Source organism: Diadema setosum, chromosome 5 (assembly GCF_964275005.1).
Source record: "Diadema setosum chromosome 5, eeDiaSeto1, whole genome shotgun sequence".
NCBI classification, from domain to species: domain Eukaryota; kingdom Metazoa; phylum Echinodermata; class Echinoidea; order Diadematoida; family Diadematidae; genus Diadema; species Diadema setosum.
This window is the reverse complement of record NC_092689.1, coordinates 20,754,070-20,780,538: the sequence shown is the minus strand read 5'-3', so window position 1 is coordinate 20,780,538 and position 26,469 is coordinate 20,754,070. Positions and strand designations below refer to the sequence as shown.

General features: G+C 38.1%; 1 protein-coding gene across 1 annotated transcript in view; it reads right to left on the bottom strand.

Annotated features, from left to right (window-relative positions):
- Positions 1-890: 890 nt before the first annotated feature.
- Positions 891-26,469, bottom strand: part of LOC140228633 (synaptotagmin-1-like) — an 80,713-nt gene continuing 55,134 nt past the window's right edge. Inside the window, exons 4-9 of the mRNA XM_072308880.1 lie at positions 13,010-13,135; positions 8,029-8,196; positions 6,218-6,391; positions 3,161-3,281; positions 2,039-2,172; positions 891-1,696 (exon numbers count right to left, since the gene is read on the bottom strand). Coding sequence (XP_072164981.1) covers positions 1,511-1,696; positions 2,039-2,172; positions 3,161-3,281; positions 6,218-6,391; positions 8,029-8,196; positions 13,010-13,135 — 909 coding nt within the window. The 3' untranslated portion in view covers positions 891-1,510. The remainder of the gene's footprint in view (positions 1,697-2,038; positions 2,173-3,160; positions 3,282-6,217; positions 6,392-8,028; positions 8,197-13,009; positions 13,136-26,469) is intronic.

The following is a 26,469-nucleotide window of genomic DNA, read 5'->3' as shown; positions in this document are numbered from 1 at the left end:
ACACACACACACACACACACACACACACACACCACACACACACACACACACACACACACAGTACTAGAAACACACAGGTATTCACGGTTCAGTGAACACACTGAAAAATTTGTCCGTTCCCCACTGAACTTAAAACATGCTGCAACAATGAGTGACTAAAAACAGAAGGTGGGGTAACAGTTGGGCTGAAGGAATGGTGGACTCAGTGGCTGGTATGGTATTGTGGGATGGGAATTCGGAAGGGGTGTTTTTATACTTTGTATAAAAAGATATCGCAGAAACTGGCTGGACTCAGTTTCTGCGATCATCAAATTTTTATACTCTAGTCTGGTCTCAGGATTGGAAGCAAGCAAACACTCATGCTTCTGCTACAGTGCTTTTCTTACACTGAAAAAGCACTCTAATGCAAGCAGATTACTATACACTGACTTTAAAAGAATATTAACTCTTTCAGCTCAGGTATGAAATTAAAATAATAATGTACATTGGTGAAATATCTATGCCAGGTTTTTTTTTTTTTTTTCCCATCTGCACTTTCACACTTTGACTTAAATTCAAGTCATCTGAATCAAAAAACACTTTTTACCACAATTAGAATGCTTGACTGCTGTTGTATTTTACAAACCTCACTTCCAATGAGAGTGATACAAGAAGGGCATGCTACCACTTAATTGTGGCATCCAAAATAAAAACTCATGAATGTAAATTCCTTTCATTACTTTTTAGATATCTGTGCTGAAATTTAAAGGAAAAAAATGTGAGTGGTATAGATGAGTTATTGATATGCATGTGCATACATTATTGGGAAATTGTCAGAAAAAAACAAAAACACATTGAAAAAAGAGAAACCTAAAAAAAAAAACTAAAAAAAAACAAAAAAAAAAACTCAGCTTAAATATTTCCACCAAAGTTGAACATCTGTACTAAATCCAGCAGGAATGATCCCACTAACAGGAATGAGTACAGAAGAAACAGATAAAACACATAAAATCATTTAAACTGATTCAAAACCTCGCTGAAATTTTTGATGACTGAGCAAATACAATGGCGTAGGCAGCGAACATAACCTTCATACTCTTCTTTACACAATTCTCCATTGATATCATCAAACAAGAGGACCAACACTAAAAACTAGGATCAGATGACTTTTTTAATAGTTGCCTCATGAAAAATTATTAACCATAATGACAAAGACACACTGTTTTTTTTTTTAATTATCTGATTAAACTTTTGATATTAAGCAGTGGCTTGACAAGGAACATTCTATTTTGCTTATGCGAAGCTTGCTCTTTGGTTCATTCTTCTCTTTATCTCAGGGTGAGCATCAGTAAAGAACTGAATACCAGCAATCTGATAGATATGGATGGAAGCATTACTAGCATGCACAACTACTAGTGTTGGTCCTCTTTTAACCCTTTTCCTTGCTTAGTTTTAACAGCATATTTCCCTGGCTAAGAATAAATATATATATATGCTTAATCTTTTTTTTTCATGCTTTTGATAACATATTTTACTTGTTTTCCTCTGGTTCTTGGAGGGTATGCCATTGGGCGATTGGTCGCCGTGGCGACGCCAGCATGTCGCTCCAGTGACGGAGTCCCGCCCCCGTGGCATTGCATCCAAGCACCACTTTGCCGATAGGTTCGCTGCTGCCCATGCGATCATAGTCCACAACAGTCACCACCAATGTCACTTTCTGCAAAGGAAATAAGGGATAAAACAGAAAGACACAATGATGAAATTACCTACCTATCTGTGTATTTTCTTTTTAGCTAAAGATGTCCAACTTGCACAAGACCACAAGAACTTCTTTGATATTATTGAAGGCAAAATACAGTCTTTCAGCAGTCATGGAATCGATGTGTTGATTTCTTCAGTTAATTTCTCATTGCTTTCAGTCAGAACAGCAACTGAATTGGGAGTAAGGGTCTTAATCCCACAGTAATTTCTGACCTCTTTGAGTCAGAACAGTAACTTAACTGGGACAAATGTCTCAATCATGCAGTGAAAACTGTTTATCAGACGACTGGCTCTTTACCTGTATCTGTTCAAATGGCACCTCAAATCCAAAGGATTCGTTGTAGTAAGGATTCAGTGTCCTCTTCTTGATGGTGGTCTTCTTCTTCTTTATCCTTTTGTTGTTCATGTAGAGAGAAATCTTCACATACGGATCTGGGGATACACACAAGATACATATTAGTCAATACAGAGGCAAACTAGCCTTGTAAATAGCCATGAACTGTGCTGCACTAGTATGTCTACAACAAACTCTTAAAGACAAGTTTAATCATAAAACCATACAATACTTCCTTATTCTTTATCCATCTACGAGAATTATCCCCTTTTCGAACAACGAAATGGAAGACAAACTATGTACATGAATAACTTGTCATGCACTGTTTATCAGAATAAGACACAATTCATTTCAGTGTCATCTTGGATAAGATGGAAGCTAAAATGTACTAAATTTAAAACTGCTTTGTGTACAAATAGAACATATCATACCATCAAATACCATCATTACCTAGCATTTGTGCATGTGTGTTTGGTTTCATCTTCAGCTTGCTTACAACAAATCCAAGATATTACTGCCAAAGTCTCCATTTCCCTTTTTTTAAGTCTCTACATTAGCAAAAGTGGTACATCCTGCACTTTTGGTTTCATTTACACAGAATTATTTTCACAGATGGTGAGAATCAATGAACTACTGTTATATGCCGAATATTTCGCCAGGTTTTTATTTTCACGAATTTTGCGAGTCGGGTCCTATTCGCGAAATTAAAGACACACAAAAATATTGACTCTGATTTTGATATAAATGTGACGCACACATATAGATTTCTTCATTCAGTACAGTACTCCACGATCACGAATTTAACCATTCACGAAATCATCGCGAAATCACCGCTTCGCAAAAATTTAGACTCGCTAAACATATGGCGTATACAGTATAAATGTAATGTCTTGGGTGAGAACTCTCTCATGTCAATGTGGATTGCTGTACAAATTAATTTTGTCTATTCTTAATTTTCCCTTAACCCAGCGAACTCAGCTTTTGTCATTGCTATCAAATGAAATCATAGTGCTATTTAACCCACACACAATGAGTTTGTTTCCATCAGGCATGCAAGTATGTGTACAGTTTGTGGCAAGAACAGACCTGAGAGACCACCAACGTCCATTTTCTTGAGATTTTTGGCCTCCAGGATGACAACTGTCAGCTTTCCTGCTGTTGGAACGTAGCGTAATGAGAAGCAAATGTCTCCCAGTTCAGACTTGCCCTGCAAAAGGTGAAAAGGGTTCACTCATCAGCTAAGTATTGATGCCACACTTTTCTTTATGCAGCTTACTTCGTGCAACAACAAAAAATGTAAAGCTCACTTTTTCCTGTAATGTATGTAAATTCAGTCTATTACATTTGTCGTTGCGCATGTAGGGATTTCAGTGGTTAAATAATTTCATTTGATAATTTGAATAGCAAAAAGTAATATACACACAAATATCTATGTGTAGTTTTTATAACACCGATGACTGTATATCAACCTAAAATGCATAAGCAACTAGCCTCCAATTACTTTTGACATCAGTGCAAGTTATCAGCACCTTGATCATTGACAATACAACAATTGCAATTATGTGAACACCTACCTTATTACACATAGTCAACTGCTTTAATCCTCATTTCTTCAAAAAAAAAAAAAAAAGGTTTTTATTTCACTACTTTCATGCTCTTTATTACAATAGAAGCAGCATTGTTTAGAACATGGCCTTAAAGTCTGCAAGTGTTACTATGCAATGACTTAAATTATCATCTACAAATAGTATATAGAATGTTTTAGAGGCACATCCATTTTGATTCAGTAACATTAAATATAAGCTTTAAACATATTATTCATTACTGGGAGTGAAGGTGCCCTTGCGGTTCTGAATGAAGGCAGAGGTGTTTTTTTTTTTTCTTCTTCTTCTTTCTATTCATTTTCCATCTTGCTGTTACTTTAACCCGTTGAGGACGAGTCCCGAGTATACTCGGGCAAGTATCTATGGGAAATGCGTGTTGTAGCAAAATCAAACCGTCCTCAACGGGTTAAGGAGCTATGCTTTTCCAGCATAAAATTAATCATTAATACTGCATGCAGACCTTAAGGTGAACAACAGAGCATTCCCCCCTCAAATTAGTATTACCTCATCTTCTTAGCAGGTGCTCTTTTTCTTTTCCTTCACTGCACTCCCCCCCCCCCCCAACCACTTTTCTCTTCAAATGTTGACATTTTTTATGCACTTCTGTTGTTGTCTTTTTTTTTTAGGGAGAGAGAGGGAAGAAAAAAAAAAATATGTGTACTATAGATAATGCAGATTCAGTTTTTGTTGCCACATTATTCTGATTCCGGATCTGATCATGATTCAATTCCAATGTTTCCATATTCAGATGAGGCTGTTAGGCAAGCCTGCATTTAGCCAGTGAAATTTCGGATTAACACAATGGCCCCACGATAGTTATAGTTTTTCTTACTATGAAGGTTTGTAAATCTGATGATAGGTGTAAGTTCTGATTCATCCAGGTAACGTTCAATAAAGGTAAAACATTAAATTAATTCATCTGGACTTACTGTTTTGATTTCAAGAACAGTTTCACGTCCATTCCTGGACACTTCATTTGGTGGCAGGAAGGTGTCATTGCCAACCGGCACAGACGCACTACCAACATTATTGTTCAGAGTCAGGTTGAGGAATTCTCCAGAGGACAGAGCTGTACACATTGAGTGGGGTTGTGCCGCAGTCCCCACCCTCATTAAGGGAGGGGTTCTCAGAGCTGACGTAGACAGCTTTCCGGACCTCCCTCTCAAACCACCAAGGCTCCTCCTCTAAGATGCGCACGTCTTTGCCATTGAAGTTGTGTTTGAAGCCGTCTACGTCTACTACTGTGGCACAACCTCTCCCGGGTGTACAGCTCTGTCATCCAGAGAATTCCTCAACGACTGACTTTGAACAATAACATCCGTAGTGCATCTGCGCCTATTGACACCTTCCCGCAATTAAATCAGCTTCATGCAGGGGTTACCCCCCCCCCCCCATATCCACCCCCAAGGTGCATACCTGCCCATAATTCATCCATCTTCAGCCCTGACAAGCATGAGGAAATTCCTGGCAAGAACCCTGCTGTAATATTCTTGAAAACTTACGATGATGAGGATATTCTATACATGTATAGCTACTAGTATTCTTTGCAGATACAGTATTCATCGCATAATCGGGCATCTGATAATTGGGAACCTCGCTTAAATGACATACGCTTCCCAGAAACATTTCCAATGCACGTTATTTTCACTGGATAATTGGGCGGGGACCTCTGATAAACGGGACAATTTTTCTTCAAGCGATCTTTGATTTTGTTGATATTTTACACAAAAAATCTACCAAAATACCACAACAATATTTCAAAGATTCCCTATCAGTTGTCGTTTACATCGAACTTACAAAGCAAGCTTCGGACTGGTGCGTTTTGACCTCCGTCCATCCAGTACACGTACATTTCAGCTCGCTGCCGCCTTTGCTTTTCTGTACATGTGTATATTGGCGAGCTAGATCGCTACATATTGACAACACATGTACAGTGCAGTGATCGCGCCAAGTAAACAATCAAACCGTGATGACTGAATGATTGAAGGACTTTTCAATGACGTTCCCACATCAGTTCTGGGTAATCATTTCCCATGGTTGTGGATATGTATTTATACGGAACGCCCTACGTGTCCAAGAATTCTACGAATGTTTAAGAAAGTGCTAGCTTTTAATCCACATATTTTGTGTTCGGAGAGAGGTGACAGAAGAAGAACCCGGTTGCGATTACTCTACATCATTGCGAGAATGCAGGGAGAGCTAGAGGGTCGCGCCGAGGGGTAGCGTGGTTGTGTATTCATGTACATGTACAGTACGTCAGTATGCGTGTGTGTGTGTGTGTGCACTACATGTACATGTCGTATGCCGTTAGTGTATGGTGAGTGCTCATCGCGAAATCGGGAACCCCGCTTAAAGGGGCCGTGTTTGCTACTCCCAACCTGTACCGATTATGCGATGAATACTGTACATTGCCCACATTTGTTACAAGGAAAGCAAGCAGTTACAAGTTGTTTTGTTTGTTTGTTTGTTTGTTTGTTTGTTTGTTTGTTTTTACTTCTGACACCATACTTGAATTTCTGGTTGCTGGTTCAATACTCACCTCACCCCCTGGGACCTCTGCACTCTGCAGATCGCGCCACTCCTCCACGACACTCCCGAGGTCAACTTGGCTGAGCTTCACCTTGACCTCCCCAATAATGTCATGGCGCGAGAACCGGTCAAAATCGTAGATGGCAAAGACCAGAGTCTTGCTTGACACCTCACTGTATGGTACCTGGTGTTTATATAGATGAAACAGGCTTGCAAAATAAATAAAATACTTTCGCACTGTTCTCAACTAATGCCTACAAATTTTCACAATTCTTCTTCTCAAAGATTCTGTAAGCTCTTAATTTAAGCAGGCTGTGATAGCATTGGTAGATAAATGATATTCATGCCACTCTTAACCCACTGAGGACGGACTGATTTTGCTATAACACGCATTTCCCATAGACACCTGCCCGAGTATACTCGGGACTCATCCTCAACGGGTTAATAACACTGTTGAACACTATTATCATGTATACTTCCATCTCTAAACATACACTGTCGCATCTACCAGTCCATAGGCATTTACACAGTTTTTCATTCAACATCTCGTAAAAGAGAGTGAACATTTTCAAGTTCATATTTCTCATAGAATATTTGGTTTAAAATTAATGCATTTTATACAATATTAAAGGTAATTTAAGTGGCTATCAACCTGGTAGGCCAATCAAGAGGGGACGTTTGTGTATGAGTGAACACATTCGTTTTTCTCTTCCAAGGCACAAGCGTTAAAATTGAAAAAAAAAAAAATGAACAAATTCTCATTCATGAGTGCTCTTCTACAATCAATGAGAACAAAAGACAAGTTTAACAAAATAAGAAACATGAACTAATTTGCAAAGAATAAACCTTTGATCTCTATAATGTCTTTGTAGCCCCAAAGATAAAGGCAGACCAAAAATATTGGAGAAAAAAAAATGAAGAATCTTGTGTCAAATTCAAATCTAAATGACATCTTAGAGAAGCAATATTAACAAAAATGGTAGAAATTATTTGAATTGTTATTTCAAATTAGAAAAGCTGAAAATGTTTGGTTCTGATATTTGTCTCATGAATTCTAAAAGTCCTAAATGAGTCTCATTAGGATATGTGTACCTCAAACGTTTTTTAAATTACACTGTCCACAAAATTGATTACGGACGGACATAAGGACAGACAACCCGAACACATTTAAATGCCTCTGGTGACACTTCTTGCTGGAGGCATAAAAAGTTTACGCACAAAAGACAATGAGTGATTGTAATAGCTCACTTCCAAAGGTTAAGGCTTTTAACATGATCTTTGACCCTTGACCTTTGACCCCATGACCCAACAAATCCCAAGATTTCAGGCAATACATGCATATGTACTAAGTTTCATGCAGATAAGGTGAGCCATTTCCAACATATGGAGGGAAAAAAATGAAATTTTATAATTTTTTTCTTTACCTTTAACCACATGGCCCAAAATTTTCCCTAGAGAATTTCCATCTGGTAATACACCAAGTTTCAAGAAAATACCTTGGAATAGACATTGGGGAGATGGTGAAACTTTAGGAATTTGACCTTGGCCTCTGACCCTGAGCATGTGCAATCAAAAGTTGATAGGCACACCTTCGTCCACTCATACATATGTCAGGTTTCATTTGGGTACCTCTAACAGTTCTTAAGTTACGCTTCCCACAAATTCGATTATGGACAAACAGGCAACCAAAAAACATCATGCCTCCAGTGACACCTCGTGGCGGAGACATTAAAAAAAGATGTAAATTATATACAGTAAATAAACAAATAAATTGATTAACACTGCCACACAGTTGAAGCCTGTATAAAACTTTTCTCCTGCCTTGAATGTGAAGGTCTCGTTGAAGACAGGATTAAGTGTCTTTCTGTGGACTTTGGTTTCATATTTCTTCTTCTTGTCAGGCAGGAGGTAGACCTTGACATATGGGTCTGAAGTACCAGAGAAGTCCATGCCAGGCAGCTCAGAGGCTTGCATGACTCCAACATTGAGCTGTCAGTATTAAACAAACAAGAGATGTGCAAAGAGATAAAGACTTGAGATTTCCAAACACAGTATTGCTATGCATTATATTGTACATTTTGTGCACTAGCTGTCAACATGGAATATTATCATGGTGTGGACATTTGTATAAATTTCATACTGACATTACTGAAGTGACCTACATAATTCAAAACAAAGACGCAAACATTTGGAGAGATGTTGGGTTGTGCACAATAATCCTTTTTACCCAATTACAAATGGGCATAGTTGACTTAATTTGTACCAGTACTTTAATACAATGACACAAGTAATTAATTGATGCTAGAGATATACTCTGACTGCTACAATGTATCTGTAGCTCCATTCACAAGAAATATCAATTTCCAAATTTTGATGTAATATGTAAAGACAGAAATTACTCCAGTTTTTCATACAGACCAGGTTTAAAAATACTGAATCACCTCTGTTTCAAGAATGTTTGTTTGCAACCCTAACAAAAAAGTCCTGTGGTACTCCCTGTGGTACTTGTTGGTACCACACAATGTACCACACACAAGCAATGTTACCACAGGAACTGTGTGGTACTGTACCACAGGCTTGTAGGGTACCCCTGTAGTACTTGTCAGTACCACACAATGTACCACATAAATATATGTTACCACAGGAACTGTGTGGTACTGTATTACAGGCTCATGTGGTACTCCCTGTGGTACTGGTCAGTACCACACAATGCACCACACAAATATATGTTAACACGGGAACTGTGTGGTACTGTGTCGACAGGCTCTTGTGGTACTCGCACACATATACAACACAAGCATATGTCAGCACAGGCACTGATGTGTGGTACAGGATATTACCGCAGGACAGTACCACAGGACAGTACCACACAGGACAGTACAACAGGAAATGTCCTGTGCTATTTTGGGATGTACCACAGGGCAGTACCACAGGAGAGTACCACAGGACGTTTTGAATTACCACAGGAACTGTCCTGTGGTATTTTGGGACATTACCACAGGACAGTACCACAGGACATTACCGCAGGACACTATTTCACTACTGAATCCTGAAGTCACAAACATAGGATACAGATATCATCCTGATGTAAGACAACATCAATAAAATGAGTACAAAAATGATCACTCAAAACAAACATATTTGTGTGCAGATTGACTGTCCTTCATGAGAAGTGAAGCTTAACCTATATGGAGGTGATTTATGTAAGGAGAGTATCTATAGATGGACCTTGAAGGATTATGTCTTGCTACTACACCCATCGCTGGTTCCAGCAGACGCTCACAACGATGCAGATCATCCACAGCACAGACATCTGCCCTATCTATACTCCTTACGGTTCCGCATTCTGCAGACAACCCACCAACACCTGTGCTAATATGCCCCAAACATCTATTATGCTCTTCAATTAAAATGCTCCTGTACCTCAACAGAACACCTGGATGTCATCAAACATCGCAATGCACCACCATGCACATGAACATCCCATTGCTTTGTCTATACTATGGGCGACGATGTCCATCGAGGTCTGCACTCTCCATACAACTCACCTCCATTTAGATTATGCTTCACGTCTGATGAAGGACAGTCAATTTACCTGCAATGTTGAGTTCTGAAGAGTATCTTAGTCATTCTTTATACTAGATCTAGATACTAGATTCCTATATAGGTCTGCACTCTCCATACATAAATTGCTTCCTCTTAGGGTATGACACACATAACTTCTGACAAAGGACAATCAATCTACCCAAAACATCACATACTAGTACCTAATTTATACACAACGTTTGGGCCCAGGAGCACTCCTGAAGCACTTCGACAATATACCCCTCTGAATCTTTTCATATTTTCTCTTAACATGCCATGGTTGCCGAACAGCAACCGTAGTCCTGATGTACTGTGGTTGCCAATCGGCGACTAAGAAGAGCACAAAAACCATCGCCCATTAAAGTTCTTGTTGTACCCTAATCGTAATGTGTTACACCAAGAAACTGCCACTGATATGTAATGGTAGCTGATTAGCATACCTATCGTATGCACTTAAACTTCCAGTACGCGTACATAGGAAATTTTTTAGTAAATACGCGATTTTTCGGTTGGGTATTTTTATCGCTTCGGGAAAGTACGCGACGAGCACACCCCTGCAAGCTGTGTGTAGATCAAAAGTCTCATTGGTAAACCACGCATGTGTATGCTATTGAATCTGCATGTGTTGTCTAAACAATTATGCGTCTCCACTATAGTTCCACTTGGATGCTGTCCTGCAGGAAGCTACTTTCATTTGGTCCCTCTTTCATTCATTCAAGTCTTTCTTCCTATTGTCATGGTGAACTTCACTAATCATCCCCATGCTAACATACAAAAGAAGAAAACACTTTTGTTCTTGTCTATGCACGTGTATAGTGAACGGAAACTAAGTGTATAAACTCTGTCGCTTGGTACCAAACGTAGGCCCTTTAGTTTGTTTTGGCGTGATCAGCACTCCATGCTCGTCTCCTAGTTTGAAGCGAAATGAAAATTAAAGTAGAAAGCTAGTCGGTACTTCAGGATTTCACACAAAAGTATAGAGAGTTAAAGATGAAAATTATTTGGCTAAGTTCAGTTTCAGCATTGTAGGTAGCGTTCTCAAGGCGCGAAGAGCGAGTTGTTTTGAGCGACAACATGCAAATAGTGCAAGTACTAATCAATGCTGGTTTTTGCCCAAAACCAATTTGGCTAAAACGTATGAAAGTGATTGGAAATAAACTTATCTAGTATTTCCTGTGATTTTGGCACAGGCTATAGCAGTGTTACTTTTGAGACATCTCTAGGGATATAAAAGTTCATTAGCACCTGATAGTCTTTATGAGAAAAGTGTTCAAACCATGTTTCCCAGGTATTTGTTTTTGCGCTTGCATTCTTTCTTGTTATGTCGCTTCTTCTTTTCAATTTACATTGAAGTAATAAAGAAATAATAGGTTTTTTTTTTTAGCATTCTGTATGTCTTCGTATGTGTAATCTTCACTTCAGGAGTTAAATTCATCCTTCAAGCTGCTCGTGGCAACCGGTAGTGTGTACTGTACTCGATCAGTTCTCGGATTATCTCTGCTGTTACCAAGGAATTGCGTGCGCACAAACCCCTCGCTGACAGAAACTTTGACAGAGGCCTGCCGATTTCAATAGAGTATACCCACCAGTAGTTAAGACAAAAGAAGGATTAGAAGGTACTTCCTTCTTCAGTAGACAAGAGACACTCTTCCAGGAACCCGGGACAATTATTTTTTAGTTTCAAATACAGGATCTGGAACTAAAAGACTCAGATTAGGGAATGAATTACTGACGCAAAAAAAAGAAATTGCAAAGACAAAATAAACTGCTAATATCTTTGGAATTATACAACCCCATAAGACAACTGTTATCATTTCAAAGAGGAAATGTAGCTCTTTAACTTTTTCACAGAGTCAAGGGAATGTTCTATTGAAGAAAAATCAAGACTGACGCTTTCTTTCCATACTTCACAAAAATTTCTGATTTTTTCATGATATCGATTATTTCTGCGATGCTTTAGGTTCAGATAGATTTTACAGCAAACTGACTACATGACACAAAAGTACAATCATTTTTTGATATTTGTTGTGTATAACTCAATTCAAAACAATCAGTAGTTACAAAAAATGGCAGTTTTGAATTACATTGTCAAACTAGTTTCGAAAATTTCTGGCCTTGGGTAAAAACTTCTGGGTTTTGGGCCTGATGGCACATTAAAAGTTAAGGAGTCATGGCTCACTGAGACCACACACGAAGTGGCTTAGAGGGGCATAAATGTCATGGTGACCTTCAGGTGCACGAAAACATTAACATAGTAAACTGTATGCATACACAGCGCGTGCCTCATACCACTTCTGCAGGGATCTAAACGTTAGTGACCACTTATTCAGAGTTTAGAGCACGATACAACTCCTGAACCTAGCCTCGAGAGGGGCATATAACTTTAGAGTGCTCCAAGGTCTGATTGTCTGTTGATATAGAGTTTAGAGGGCTTCAGGAGCACTCCAGGAGTGCTCTAAATGCCCTGTATGAAAGGGGTATTAAGAGGCTGTTGATTCTTTACACTAGATTTCCAGAGCTTTGCTCAGTCGATCGTTTTCATGACTCTTCACTTCTTTTTGTTATCCTATAGTTTAACTTCTCCTCGACCTACCAATTTCCTTGATCCTCTTACTACTGTATATGCTGTCTCCAATTTCCCTTCTCCCACAGGAGTCCTGTTCAGGACTGCACTTATTGTATCATTTTTCCTCTCCCACAGCTCTTTCCTACAGTTAGAGTCCTTCCTAGGATCAACCCAACCCCCCCCCCCCCCCTTCTAATTTTTTTTTTTAAGTTTTAATTCGGCATTCCATAGTCAGCATTGATTACTGCCTTTGTTTTCTCTCATTCATTTTTTTCATCTTTCTCCTCCCACCGACTTCCAAACCCTCTACCTGTCTCTCACGCTATTCTTCAATCCTTATAACTGTCCCTGTCTCCTATTTTCCCGTCTCCACTGGTGCAACTTCAACATCCGGTTCATCATTGCCCCTCGACTGTCACTATACTTGCCTTTCTTACATACTCCATATGTCGCTTCCCTCTCCCACTTTCCTCTTTCTAGGCTCTCCTTTCACCAAACAGTTCTTTCAAGGACTACATACACATGGTGTTACCCCAAACCTCGCTCTCTCATTTACATCAACATGCACATTTCAAACACATAGCCAACATGTTTTTCCCTTGTGCAAATTATGTACATGTACTGTCTCTCTTCCACTTTCCTGAAAATTACCTTTCCTTCTTGAAAATCATAATCCAAAGAAAACTGCAGCTTGCCCAGTTTGATCTCAGACTTAACGGAGTCAGTGTCTCCCTCTTCATCGGCTCCATTATCTAGATCATCAACATCAGGCTGTATCTGTAGTAAGAGAGCAATGTCAGAAAGCTGGTCAATTCTAACATAGTCATTAATTTATCAACCCATACCATGCCCTGAACTTTCACTGAATCATGACAGTTTTATGGCATTGCATACGATGCATACTGACTCATTGAAGCTTTATAGGTGGTAGTTTAGACCCCATGTGTAATACAATGTGCATAGGCTTGTAGAGTGAGATGAGATCAGTCAAAAATACACAATCCAGCTGTAGCACATACGACCTGTACATGGTATGATGTCTCATTAAGGAAAATGTCACACGCGTGCATGTATTCTTTTTTATGATAAATATCATACTCACTTTAAAGGAGAAGTCCGGACGATTTTGAATAAATTTCACCATAATCTACATAAATCAAGGACCACAATGACTAAGTTTCATTGAAAAATACCCTCCCAACTCGTCACAATCGATTTTTTAGCATCACTAATTTTGAATCGTAACTGTTCAATTCCTGTACGCCAGCGAGAAAGATCACGTGACGGCGTGACGTATTAGCCCCACATTGCTTTTTGTTTGGAGCGTCAGCTGGCTCGGGGAGCCGTGATTGAGCAACGGCGATACGGGCCGAGCAAGCCATAGCGTTCCGCGTGGTTCCGGCCACGCAGCAGATGCACGCGACATGATCTATTGCTTCACTTCAAAAATGCCGATGTGTGAAGCGTTTGGGTGTTCTAATAAACCGGGCGATGGCAAGAAGAAGAGTTTTTTGCCATTCCGAACCCAGAAAATGAGCGGGAAAGGTGTGCAAGATGGCTCTCCAATACATTAATTTACAAATACTTACAAATACTACTCGATGCAGCCTTGTCATGCTCCCCATCGCGATCGGCGGTGTAACTGCAACCAGCAGCCCCATACGCATAACGTAATGGGGCTGCGCACTGTAGCATTCAGGATCATGATAAGGTAGTATAACGGATAAATATCAACTTAAAATAAAAAAATGTCTTTAATTTGAAGACTTACCAGTGAAGTTAAAGTATTGAAAACAGGCTTCGGGCAACGTTTGGTTCTGCCGATAGTCCCTTTCTGTTCGAATTAATGACTTCATGTGACTCGGTCGAGAGGAACCTGGGAGAGCTACAACTGTACACTGAATTGACGGTCAGCGCACGCATAACCGGAGATGTGTGCGCAAAGAGAGATGTCGCTTTGTGTGTGCGCCTGTGCTGGCCGTCAATAATTCAGTGTAGCTCTCCAAGGTTCCTCTCGACCGAGTCACATTAAGTCATCAATTTGAACAGAAAAAGGACTACTGGCAGAACCAAACGTTGCCCAAAGCCTGTTGTCAATACTTTAACTTTACTGTTAAGTCTTCAAATTGAAGAAATATTTTGATTTTAAGTTGATATTTATCCGCGATGCTACCCGATCATGATCCTGAATGCTACAGTACGCAGTCCCATTACGCTATGTGTATATGGGGCTGCTGGTCGCAGTTACCGGCGGCGGCACTACTATGATGAAGCTGGCGCTGGCGTTTCTTCCGCGGTTCAAGTTATATTGTTGTAATTTACCACCGTCAGACATACTCTCAGAAGTCGAAAAAAACGATCACGGATTGTGATAGCATCTGGCAGCAGCAGACGGTACGTAAATGTATGTCTGATCACTCTGATGACAACAATAGCCATTGAATTGTAAGTGATGGGGTGGACACTAATAAGTATAGCAGTATTACAATACATATAATATTTCAATAAAATGAAAATGATATAACATTGCAACTATTTTACAGAAATCTTTGACGGATTTTATAAAGATATATACCAAAGATCATTTGAATAAAGAAATACAGCATTTGGCAACAGCACTCCTAAAACAGTGTACGGACTCCTGCGGTAGCGCCAACTAGGCAGACCTCGGCAGGCATGCAGATACCGCGCCGCAGTCAGCAGTGCAATATGAGATCGATGCATAGCTGGGCTGCGCTCAAGGTGCTCTGCTGAGGAAAGTGAGTCTGTGACGTCACGCGCAATGCATACTGGGACAGATAGTACGAAGGGCTGCTCGCGACGGATTCGAACATGAAGAATTACCTTATTTTAAAAAAAAAATCATAGTAAATGTATTTGATGGTCTTTTCTCGTCGGGAAAAGGGTAATAGGTTCATGAAATATTGTTCTTTACACAGGAAACAGCTGATAATCGTCCGGACTTCCCCTTTAAGAATTCATCATTGTCACAGTTTGTGAAGTACTCACAGATATATACACATATAATTGACATTACAAACATTCCCATACACATTTAGTGAGTTGAATTAATCTAGTTCAACAAATTTTATACAACACACCAATTGTTTGAAAATCTCCTTTGTAGCAAATCCACAGTATTCTATTTTGTTAATAAATTTATGAATGCAGTGCGGAGGTGAAGAGCATAAATGGAAAAGCAGGAATGCATACAAGATTATTTTCAGAACTTTTACAACTTACTTTCACATGTAGTCTTAGAATATAGAGAAATCTAATTTTGCTGACAGTCAACTACATGTAAGATGGCTCTATTATGTAATAACTTGATGCATTATGAACATGCCCCTACATTTTCAGTTTGATGAGAGTCAAAATCATATTATAGTTTAATTTTTAGCATCCTTTTGAATTCCTCCATAATTCAGACAATTATTTGCTAATCTATTTCCATCTTCCTCACAGCTCGAAAATCACATTTTCAGAAAAATACAGCAATCTTTGACCTTGAACTGTGAATTATCGCCATTATCATTTTCATGCATATAATTGTCACTTCATTTCTACCCTGTCCAAAAACTTACACTATCCAGCATAGACATTTTTAACTTGAGTGATTACTGCAAATGACTGCTTTTGACCACTAGAATATGACAGTGAATGTTGACCTTGATCGTTCACTATTCATCCTGGTCATTTCATGGGAATTAATTTCTTTTCATTTCTACCTTACCACACTTAGCAATCTTACCAAATCATACCACCACTTGACAAATCTTAGGACTATATAGGCTTATAGCTGAAAAGCAACAACTTTGAGCCAACATCCAGTAATCCTTCAGACCATGGTGGATTTTGCCCTCTGTCAAATGCATCTATGTACACTTAATGTACACCATGCCTGGGTCACTCATCAATAGTACATCAAAGAAAATCCATAGAGCAGGTATGATTGCTTGGAATTGTGATAACAGGTTGTGGGACTGAAGGAAAGACAACCCAAAAGCATTATGCCTCAGGCACTCTTTCTTATATTGGGGGGGGGGCCGGGGCACAGCCATGACTGTAAACATATGCAGTCAAAGCTAAAATGGACTGATGTCATCACATCATGTGTCTCCTTTTGCAACAATTCTTTCTCTTGATTGATACACAGAAGGCAATGTGACATAAAAATATAGACTGATATACAATGTATAATGATACTTGCACACACACAATGTACCCAACAAACAATTTACATGTGCTAGATCCACATTGGGTGATTTCAGGTCAGTTCAAGTGCTGGCGCTGGTATTATGTCACACACAACTGCGTGTAGTCAATATACCACTGTTGATCAGATTAACAGAACCAACACTGATCATGATTATCAATACCCAATACTATAGTGTTATTTTCACACCTTTGTGAAACTGCACAGGAATTGAACTAAAAAAAAAAAAAAAAAAAAAAAAAAATATTGTTTTTAGTTTTCAAGTCAAACATGAAAAGATGCAACCATAAATGCTTTGTATATGACACACGTGTACTGCAGCAAGATTAAAATGCCACAAATTTCTTAACATCTTCAAAGATTGAAAAACAACTCGATTTCATGAGCTTGAAGCAATCTGCATACATTTGTACAGTAGGCAAAGAGAAGAGAAAACACTTTGAGAAACACGTTTATTGGTGGTCAGAACACAAATTCATGGCTTTTTAACAATAACTTTCATTCGCTATCAGTTTCAGAGGAGACAACGAACAACAGCTCTTGATGAAACCTTCAACTATATACATTTAAAAAGGTTTTGAGTTGTAAGATCTAATGATAGCTGCTGTCTATGCATGACAATTCACAATTCTGTACATATCATATCATAGCACCTGTGTTTTATAAAACATGTATAGTCCTAAGCAGAGTGATCTACATGTGTAGTGTGAGATTAATTCACAGAGCAGCATACAAACAGCTTCTGAAAATTGCACAAGAAAGTTTGTTTGTTTTTGTTGTTTTGTTGTTTTGTTGTTTTTGTTTGTTTTTTGTTTTTTGTTTGTTTGTTTTTTGTTTGTTTGTTTGTTTGTTTGTTTGTTTTTTTTTGGGGGGGGGGTAGTTTCTTTTTCCTTTTTTTAAATGTACTAAAGACAAAGCCATGCATGTAAAGGCTTAACAGGGTGAGATAGTATGAGGGCAGCCATTTGCTACATGTAAATGCTCTGATGTCTCCAGTGACCAAGCACTGCAGCCTCCAGTGACCCAGCACTGCTGCACAAAGACTTCCCCTATTAGTATTCAACCTCATACTAGTTTATATACACGAGGCAGTTTAGCATACAGCATCGATCATGCAAATGACATAAATAATGTATTTTTATCATGACTGATGAAGTCATTTGGCACATACAAAACTATCCCGCTGATTCTTAAAACCATGACCTACATTTTGTATGTACCAATTCAGTCTCGCGATCATGCCCCAGCGACCCATCTCAAGCTCACCCACCCAGCAATCATGAGTGGGATTCACACTGTTAGCAGGATACAAATCTTGAGATTTGCATTGGGATCCAACTCACAGGAGTTTTGCCTGTGTGGAGATAAAAATTCCACAGCACTAGAAATAGCACGATCAGTTTTTTGATTCAGATCCCAGGAAATCTTTCAATTATTTCTGAATTATCACCACCCCAGTCGTTTTTCCCAACTGAAAAATATTTTTTTTTTTACATATTTTTCGAATATTTTTTGAGGAATTTCTTGTAAACTGCATATTTTTGTGATATTTTTTGGAAGAATACTCCAAAAATACCATATTTTATCAATATTTTAAAAAATACTCTGAAAATAACATATTTTGGGGGTATTTTTTTTGAGTCCTGAGATGAGACAAATATTTTTTCTATATTTTTTATTTTCCCTATAAATGTTGACAGTTTGTAAAAATACTCCAACAAGGAAAAGTAGAAATTACGCGGTGCGTAATATATGTCCCCGCCGGAAGTAGCATTTTGTAGCAAAATGTGCAATATAGGTAAAAAATCAAGGTCAAAGGTCAAAGAAGTCAAAGGTCAAAATTCTGTGTAAAAGTTTTGAAGCCCTCACCTAGTGCCATCACATAAAGCAAACGGAATCAAAATCGGGTTAGAAACGGCGAAGGAGTAGCATTTTGTAGCCAATGTACAATACAGGTCAAAAATCAAGGTCAAAGGTCAAAGAAGGCAAAGGTCAAAATTCTGTGTAGAAGTTTTGAAGCCCTCACCTAGTGCCATCACATAAAGAAACGGAATCGAAATCGGGTTAGAAATGGCGAAGGAGTAGCATTTTGTAGCAAATTGTACAATATAGGTCAAAAATCAAGGTCAAAGGTCAAAGAAGGCAAAGGTCAAAATTCTGTGTAGGAGTTTTGAAGCCCTCACCTAGTGCCATCACATAAAGCAAACGGAATCGAAATCGGGTTAGAAATGGCGAAGGAGTAGCATGTTGTAGCAAAATGTACAATATAGGTCAAAAATCAAGGTCAAAGGTCAAAGAAGGCAAAGGTCAAAATTCTGTGTAGAAGTTTTGAAGCCCTCACCTAGTGCCATCACATAAAGCAAACTGAATCGAAATCGGGTTAGAAATGGCGAAGGAGTAGCATTTTGTAGCAAAATGTACAATATAGGTCAAAAATCAAGGTCAAAGGTCAAAGAAGTCAAAGGTCAAAATTCTGTGTAGAAGTTTTGAAGCCCTCACCTAGTGCCATCATATAAAGCAAACGGAATCAAAATCGGGTTAGAAATGGCGAAGGAGTAGCATTTTGTAGCAAAATGTACAATATAGGTCAAAGGTCAAGGTCAAAGGTCACGACTGAAATTCTGTGTAGAAGTTTTAAAGCTCCCATGTAGTGCTATCATATAAAGCAAACAGAATCAAAATTGGCTCATAAATGACAGAGAAGTAGCAAATTGAAGATTTTGATCACACACGGACGCACACACGGACGCACGGACGGACACACGGACGGACGCACGGACGGACGGACGCACGGACGGACGGACGGACACACGGACACACACACGTACGGAGCCCGTTTCATAGTCCCCTGCTCGAACTCGTTCGGCGGGGACAAAAATAGGATATTTTGGGGGTATTTTTGTCAAATTTGAAATATTATTTATATTTTTCCCATATTTTTTCAGCTTAATTATTGAAAAACAAATTAATAAAGCATTGAAATATGCTTTAAAATAAAAAAATGTGGTAAAATTATGGTAAAAGTGATTTCAGTTGGTACAAATTGAAGTCAGTTGACATTTCAACTAGCAAACTATTATGTAGACCAGGTATGTACACGTATAGTGCTCTTGTGTGTGTTTGTTTGTGTGTGTGTATATATATATATATATATATATATATATATATATATATATATATATATATATATGTGTGTGTGTGTGTTAATTTGTGTGTAAACAGTTTGTTGACACTTGAAAGATATGTACCTGACTAGGCTTACTTACCAGTTCACACCAGATTAAAACCCATTAACCATAATACCAGTTGGTTTTTACTGATTTCTACTGGTCATGCATATTCATAAGCTATTCAAATTCTCTTGGAATGGAAAAAGAAAAAATATAGTTCTAATTGTTTTTATGATTACAATAAGCTTTGAACTGTGTTAGAAAGTATACTCAATATTATTGTTGTGGTATTCATAATTTCAACTTGTGTTATGAGGAGGCATTTTCATTTTTCAATATCAAAAGTGTAATTTACTTGGTAACCACGCCTTAAAACATTATAACTAAATGGCCCTATGTAAGTTACTGTGATATGTCTGCTACCAACCAGGTATAGGGTGTAGATACTTAGTTTACATAGGCCTAGGCTCTAAGACTACTTGTATGGTTTTATGTTAATGAAAGGTTAATTTGGATATTGATAATGTCTTCACATACACAGAATGTACATTCTATGTATTCTGGAATGAGCTCAAACATCAACATAACACAATGAATTAATATTTATTTTGTCCAAACTCAAAAATGTAAAACAAAAATATTTGAAAAATATATTTATGCAGTGTTTTTGTAGCCCCATATCATAAAGGCATTAAAAATAGCTAGAAAACATAATTTTACAGTATTTTTTTTTTTTTTTTTTTTGCTGTAGCAGCACGACGTGACAAAAAATATTCAAAAAATATATTTTCAACATACAGTATTCGGTGTTCCAAAACTGTACGTAAAAAAAATATATTTTCAAAAATGTATTTTTGAGGTATTTTTGAATACAACAATATTGTAAAAACATATTTTTTGGGTAATTTTCGAAATATTTTTATAAATTTTTGTGATATTTTTTTTTCGAGCAGGGCATAATTTGAGAAATAGTGCAATTATTAACACAGCAGTGAGAATGAGAATGCTGGAGCTAGAAATCTCAAGATTTTTCATTCTGTCATTCAAAACATGCATGATTGAACAGCACATGAACAAAAGGGCAAGGGTCGCCATTTGGGAGATTTCAGGCATGCACAGTATGGCTCACAAATTATCACGATTGGCAATTAGCAGGATATTTCTGTGCATCTAAATGGCCACAAAAAAAAAGTATTTGGATTGGGACAATTATCCTGCCATTTTGTCTGTTTGAAAGTGAATATTTTCTCAACATTCCCAGGAACAAACACACACACAGCTCAATAGGCCTCATAAACATTGAACAGCACTCCCACTAATGCTGCACAGAGTATTCAAAGGTAGAACTTTTCCTTATTTTCTTTTTGTTGCCTATACTGCATGACTGTATCTTACAAAACATAAATGAATATTCAAAAGAGATCTCATAAAATTGTGCCATCTAGTAAGTTATGTAAGTTGTATCATTCATTTTCCATAAGAAATACATTATCAAGGATTATGCTAGTAAATTCATAGTATAGGCATGTGCCAAACTCAGCAATTTGTTATCCCAAAATGAACTAATTCCCTACCACTTGACATGTTACTTCAATCTTTTATTCAGTGTCCAAGTAACAATCTCAGAAGTACTACAGCTATATATGAATTTCCAAGTAGAGGCAGTGGCACAGGATTTAGAGCTCTTGTAGTTGAACACATAGATATGGGCCAAATTACATCCTTTCCACATTAGATGTTTCTGATCGAGCTATCTAGATAATGGCCAACAAGGTGCAAACAATCACTTCCACCCGCCCGGCAAGTAGAGACACTCGTGATCATAATAATTGTTGCATTGTATTAAGTAGAGTTATTGAATGAAAATACATACTGTTTTTGTTTTTGTTGTTATAGTTGTTTGACAAAGGTTTTATACACAGCTTTTATTCTTTTTGTATTAGAGAATATAGTATCTCTGGATGAATGCTCACATTTGTTCCATCACCTGATTTTGCAAAATGGTAGTATGATAACCAATCCCGTCATAATCATCTCAGATGCAATATTGAGTTGATATTGACCGATTCGGGTTCGTTGAGGGCAGCAGACATTTTACGGCACTGGGCGCAGCCATAGTGGGTGTATCAGCCGACCCCCCCTGCTCTCCCCCACCCCGGGGCAACATGTTTACACGCACTTGTAACAAAGGTTCGCGCACTAAGCAAGCATTCACGCACTCAGTACGAGACGCCTATTGGCTAAAGCAGTTTTTCATTCTGCGCGCGTGCTAGTGTAGGGAGAGGGGTGGGGGAGTGCGGAGGGGGGGTCGGCTGATACACCCACTATGGCTGCGCCCATGCCAAAAATACACATAGCGCGTCACAGAATCGGTCAATAAGGAAGACTTGCCTTTCCCAAATAGGCCATGTGCTCAATGAGGCTAGCACACAGAAGATTTGATGGGCATACAGGTATGGTAGGGCAGTGCACATGAAATGCAGCCAGCACTTATGCATCTATAACATACTACAGTATTGTAATTAAACACTTTCCATATTTAATTTTCTAAATGATTATTTCAAGTGGTGGTTATCAAATTTTTATTTCTTATAAGCTTCAAACAAAAGCACACCCCCCCCCCCACACACACACACAAAATACAGCACATCATTAAGCTTCATGCTTTTCGCGATCCTTACACATGTTTACATAACATATCCAATGATACAGAAGAATATGAAAAAGACCCTTGAAATTTCAAGGCTTTTAAGTAAGGAATGCCACAATATTTCAACATTGCAACACGCTGCTTGTACTTGGTGTTATCACATCAAATGGTGCTTCGAACGATAAAGCTCCATTGTATTGGTGATCGCAACGATGACCAACTTACTAGAGTAAGGCATACAATGTATGTAATTTATATCATGCACCTACAGACAGGGCTAGTCTTACAACAAATGTATTTTATATCCTTGGCCATCATGACCACCCAGATTGACAATACTAAGTAATCACAGTATAGTTTCTACACATAAATTCTTTTGTTATCCTCTCAATCAGAGTCCAATTTATATCACAACAAGTTACAAAATATACTAACAACCATCATTTCCATTAGCATCCAGATCTGGCTGCTATTTTGGGAGAGTTAGAATAAAATATCTGCTCTTACTGGTTTTATAAGAAGAAAGACATCATGAGACATAAGAGGGAAATTGACATAACTCTTCATCCTGCATGGATCCGTTAGGTAGACTGCGAGAACTGCAGTTTTTGAGGCAATATGGTTAGGTGATGTGGCCTTGCTCTTTCATATGTGGTGAAGCACATCGTCACTGGATGCTATGGCAGGATAGATCTAGAAAGGTCATTGTAGCATCTCTTAAAGGTCAGCAATGGAAGAAGAGTGCGGAAAGTGGCAAGTACGCCATGAATGCTCCATTGCGGAGTTATTGCATTCATCACACACATCTTACAATGCCAGATAAATTTCTTCATACTCTGCATTACTAAAGATATTTTGGAACTTATTTCACAGACACTTCAGATTTTTGTCTTAAATGACACTAATGGAAATGTTAGTTCACAAGCAAAACAATCAATCTCCATGATATGCAAAGACAGTACATTTCTGTTAAAGTCTATTAAACATTGTGATCTTCCTTCATCTATAAATATTTATGTAAATATATTGTTCACTTCTTTTACACAAAGATAACCTATTTCTGCTTTTACAATGTACAGACTAACTTTTCTTTCCAGATTCCACTGCAGATTGTGATTGTCCTTTAATGGGTGCATTTGAGCTCAATTTGCAACTTCTTGACAAAATCAGCATTTTGAAACGCTGATCCAAAATGCTGATCTAAAACAGCATCCATTAGGATACTGTTTATGCTCAATTTTTTCGAGCTCATGAAAGAGCTGATTTTGCCAGCATGCACTATACATTGTTGAAAAACTAAATATCCCTATTGTAGCAAGCTGTTCAGCTTACATACAACATGTAGTATACACGATTTTGCATTTACATGTATGCTTCCCGTGTAAACATGATTTGAGAGATTGACTTGCCGATCGTAAACGTGATTTGCATTTAGACAGAATTGTCAATTGGAAATGCACCTTTTGATCGCTTTTACTCACATTTTGAAACAGCACAATGTATAGCAACATGAGTCTGGATGCAACAATATTTTGCACTAATCACATACTTCACAAAACCCCAAGTATATAAGGCTCCAAAGAGTGAAGCATAAACATGCACTCTTCAAAACTTCCCTTTTATGTCTGATAACATCAAAATAACGAAGCATTTTAATGGCCTTTCATCGCAAGATATTCACCAATTCAATTAATAATACGGTATAAAGTCAACCATATTGACACAAAAGTGAAGAGGGAGGGGATATAAAAAATGAGGACATTCAGTGTGTTGTGTACATTGTATACTGATCAGCCAGCCCCGGTTACTCAACTCCTCCATAGCAGGAAATCTTGTTCACACCATTTTCATCAGACACAATACATTACATTTACAGCCTTGATTGTAATAAAAGCGATTTACAAAAGAGAAGTGCACAGATTAGCTTTATAGATTCTGGTAGCACTTCACTCCTTTCCATGCAAATGCACATCTGCACCATTTAATTGTCATTCCACACTGGCAGAAGGTATATGTGACTTTGAAAATGGGATCATTATAAAAGTTTTGCATTCATGTTGTGTTTTGGTCCGGTTCAGAGTCATTGGTACTGACTTTTGATAGTCAATCACATTTTAGCTACTGTACAAACCTATTGTATCTTTTACATGTTACAACTTTCTCAGCATTCTCTGATGACTGGGTAATTTTGAGCTGTTTAAGTTATGAAACACAACGATTTGATACCACAAGAGGCCAGCAATTTCAATTTCCATATATCTCATTTTCCTTCACAGCAGAGTGCACTGCCTGGGAAAACTCGAGACAGCTTGTTTGATGTATGGTATGACAAGGACTTGACTTGGTATATGTACCACTGTCAAACTACTTTAACAGACAATGCCTTGAAAGAGATATGGTCAATCTCTTTCATTCATTATCTAAATCTAAATGACTGAAAATTCAACGAGTACAAATAATCATGGTACTTAAAAACTTCATATATAATACAATCACCCACAAACATCAAAATTTCAACAAGTTTTTTTCATGAAAATTTATGAGGCAGGATATTACCAGCTATACAGATCTATGCTTCAAAACAGGTCAAACAAATTAAAGTGCTTGTGCTTGTTTCACTTCTCTTTCATGGGCAATGGAGACAGCACATTCTGTGGGCAATTCCATTAAACAGTTGGGGCGAATAATATCATCTTATTTCATTCATCAGATATCAAAGTGGTAGTGGTCTTCACACTGTATTTTCAGAATATTCTTTTCTTTTCTTTTGCATTTTATTTTCTTGCCCATCACTGCACTTCATTCAACTTACTCAAAAGTGTTCACTAAGGTTACATGATATTGGAAAAAAAAAATATTCATATCACAAAATGCACTATCCTAACATTTGTAAGAAATGAAGGGTAAGTTGAATTCAGTGGTACATGTGGCAGTATGTAAACATTTTCAGTGATGATGATGATGATGATAATCCACAGCATTTGCAAAGTGTCATACATGGACAATATACACTGTAATACATTCTGTTGCAGAAATATTAAAGGGTGCTGACTCCTCCAAGAGAGTTAGCAATTGAATGACTGTATGGTGAAAAATGTCAGTCTTGAGTGAGGCTTTGAAGTGATCCAGTTTGTCAATTTCACAGAGAAAAGAAGGGAGGGTGTTCCATAGGTGAGGAGTGATAGAGGAAAATGCAGTCTCCATATCCCTTGAGATGTATAATGGGCATCTGGACAGTATAAGGCCAGATGAACCAAGGCCATGGCGAGGCTGATGCCTAGAGCTCGATTAGGGAAGACAGGTATCCTGGGGCATGACCATGAATGGCCCCACTGCAGAGATTTTATACTTTCAATTCCGATCTTCTCAACAGCTACTCTAGTATATATTCAAAATTATGCCCTTGTAAAGATGTGCAATCTAGTCACCACAAAAATCAGAATAAACTCTGTACCATAGGATAAAATAACAACTTCCCAAGTTCTTCATGTATTCTCTGTATTCTAAATGTTCCAGAATGATGTCCAATGATAGCACCTTCACAATGAAATTCATGGAAAATAGTCATGGAGGAAAGCCTCACTACATTTTAAAGCTAAAACACTGTTCTAAAAGGGCTCAAAATTCCTCTCCCACCATTTGGAATTTGCTAGCAATAACATACAGTTTGACCTCGATTATCCGGCCATGTGGGGACCGGCGCTCATCCTGATAAGCAAATTGGCCAGATATGGGAGACACAATGTTAATGTATATAGCTGCCATCCAAGCTGCCATCATAGTGCACTGGCAGCTAAGCAGGTAACGTACCCCGCAACGGTGGTGTAATCTATGCTAGCCTGCGCAAAATTGTAGTCCCTTCTTAACAAAAATAAAGTATATCTTTATGTGAAAATCATGCATGTTTTACCTCATTAGATATTGAGAAACTTATCATGCACATCTTATGAAATTAGTGAAATACATCCATGAAAGGATGTTAAAGTCACTGTTTTTTCTAAAGTTTTGGATGAAAAAAAAAGTCCTTCACTGTGTGAATGCGTCCGGATAATAGAGATTTCCGGATAAAAAGAGG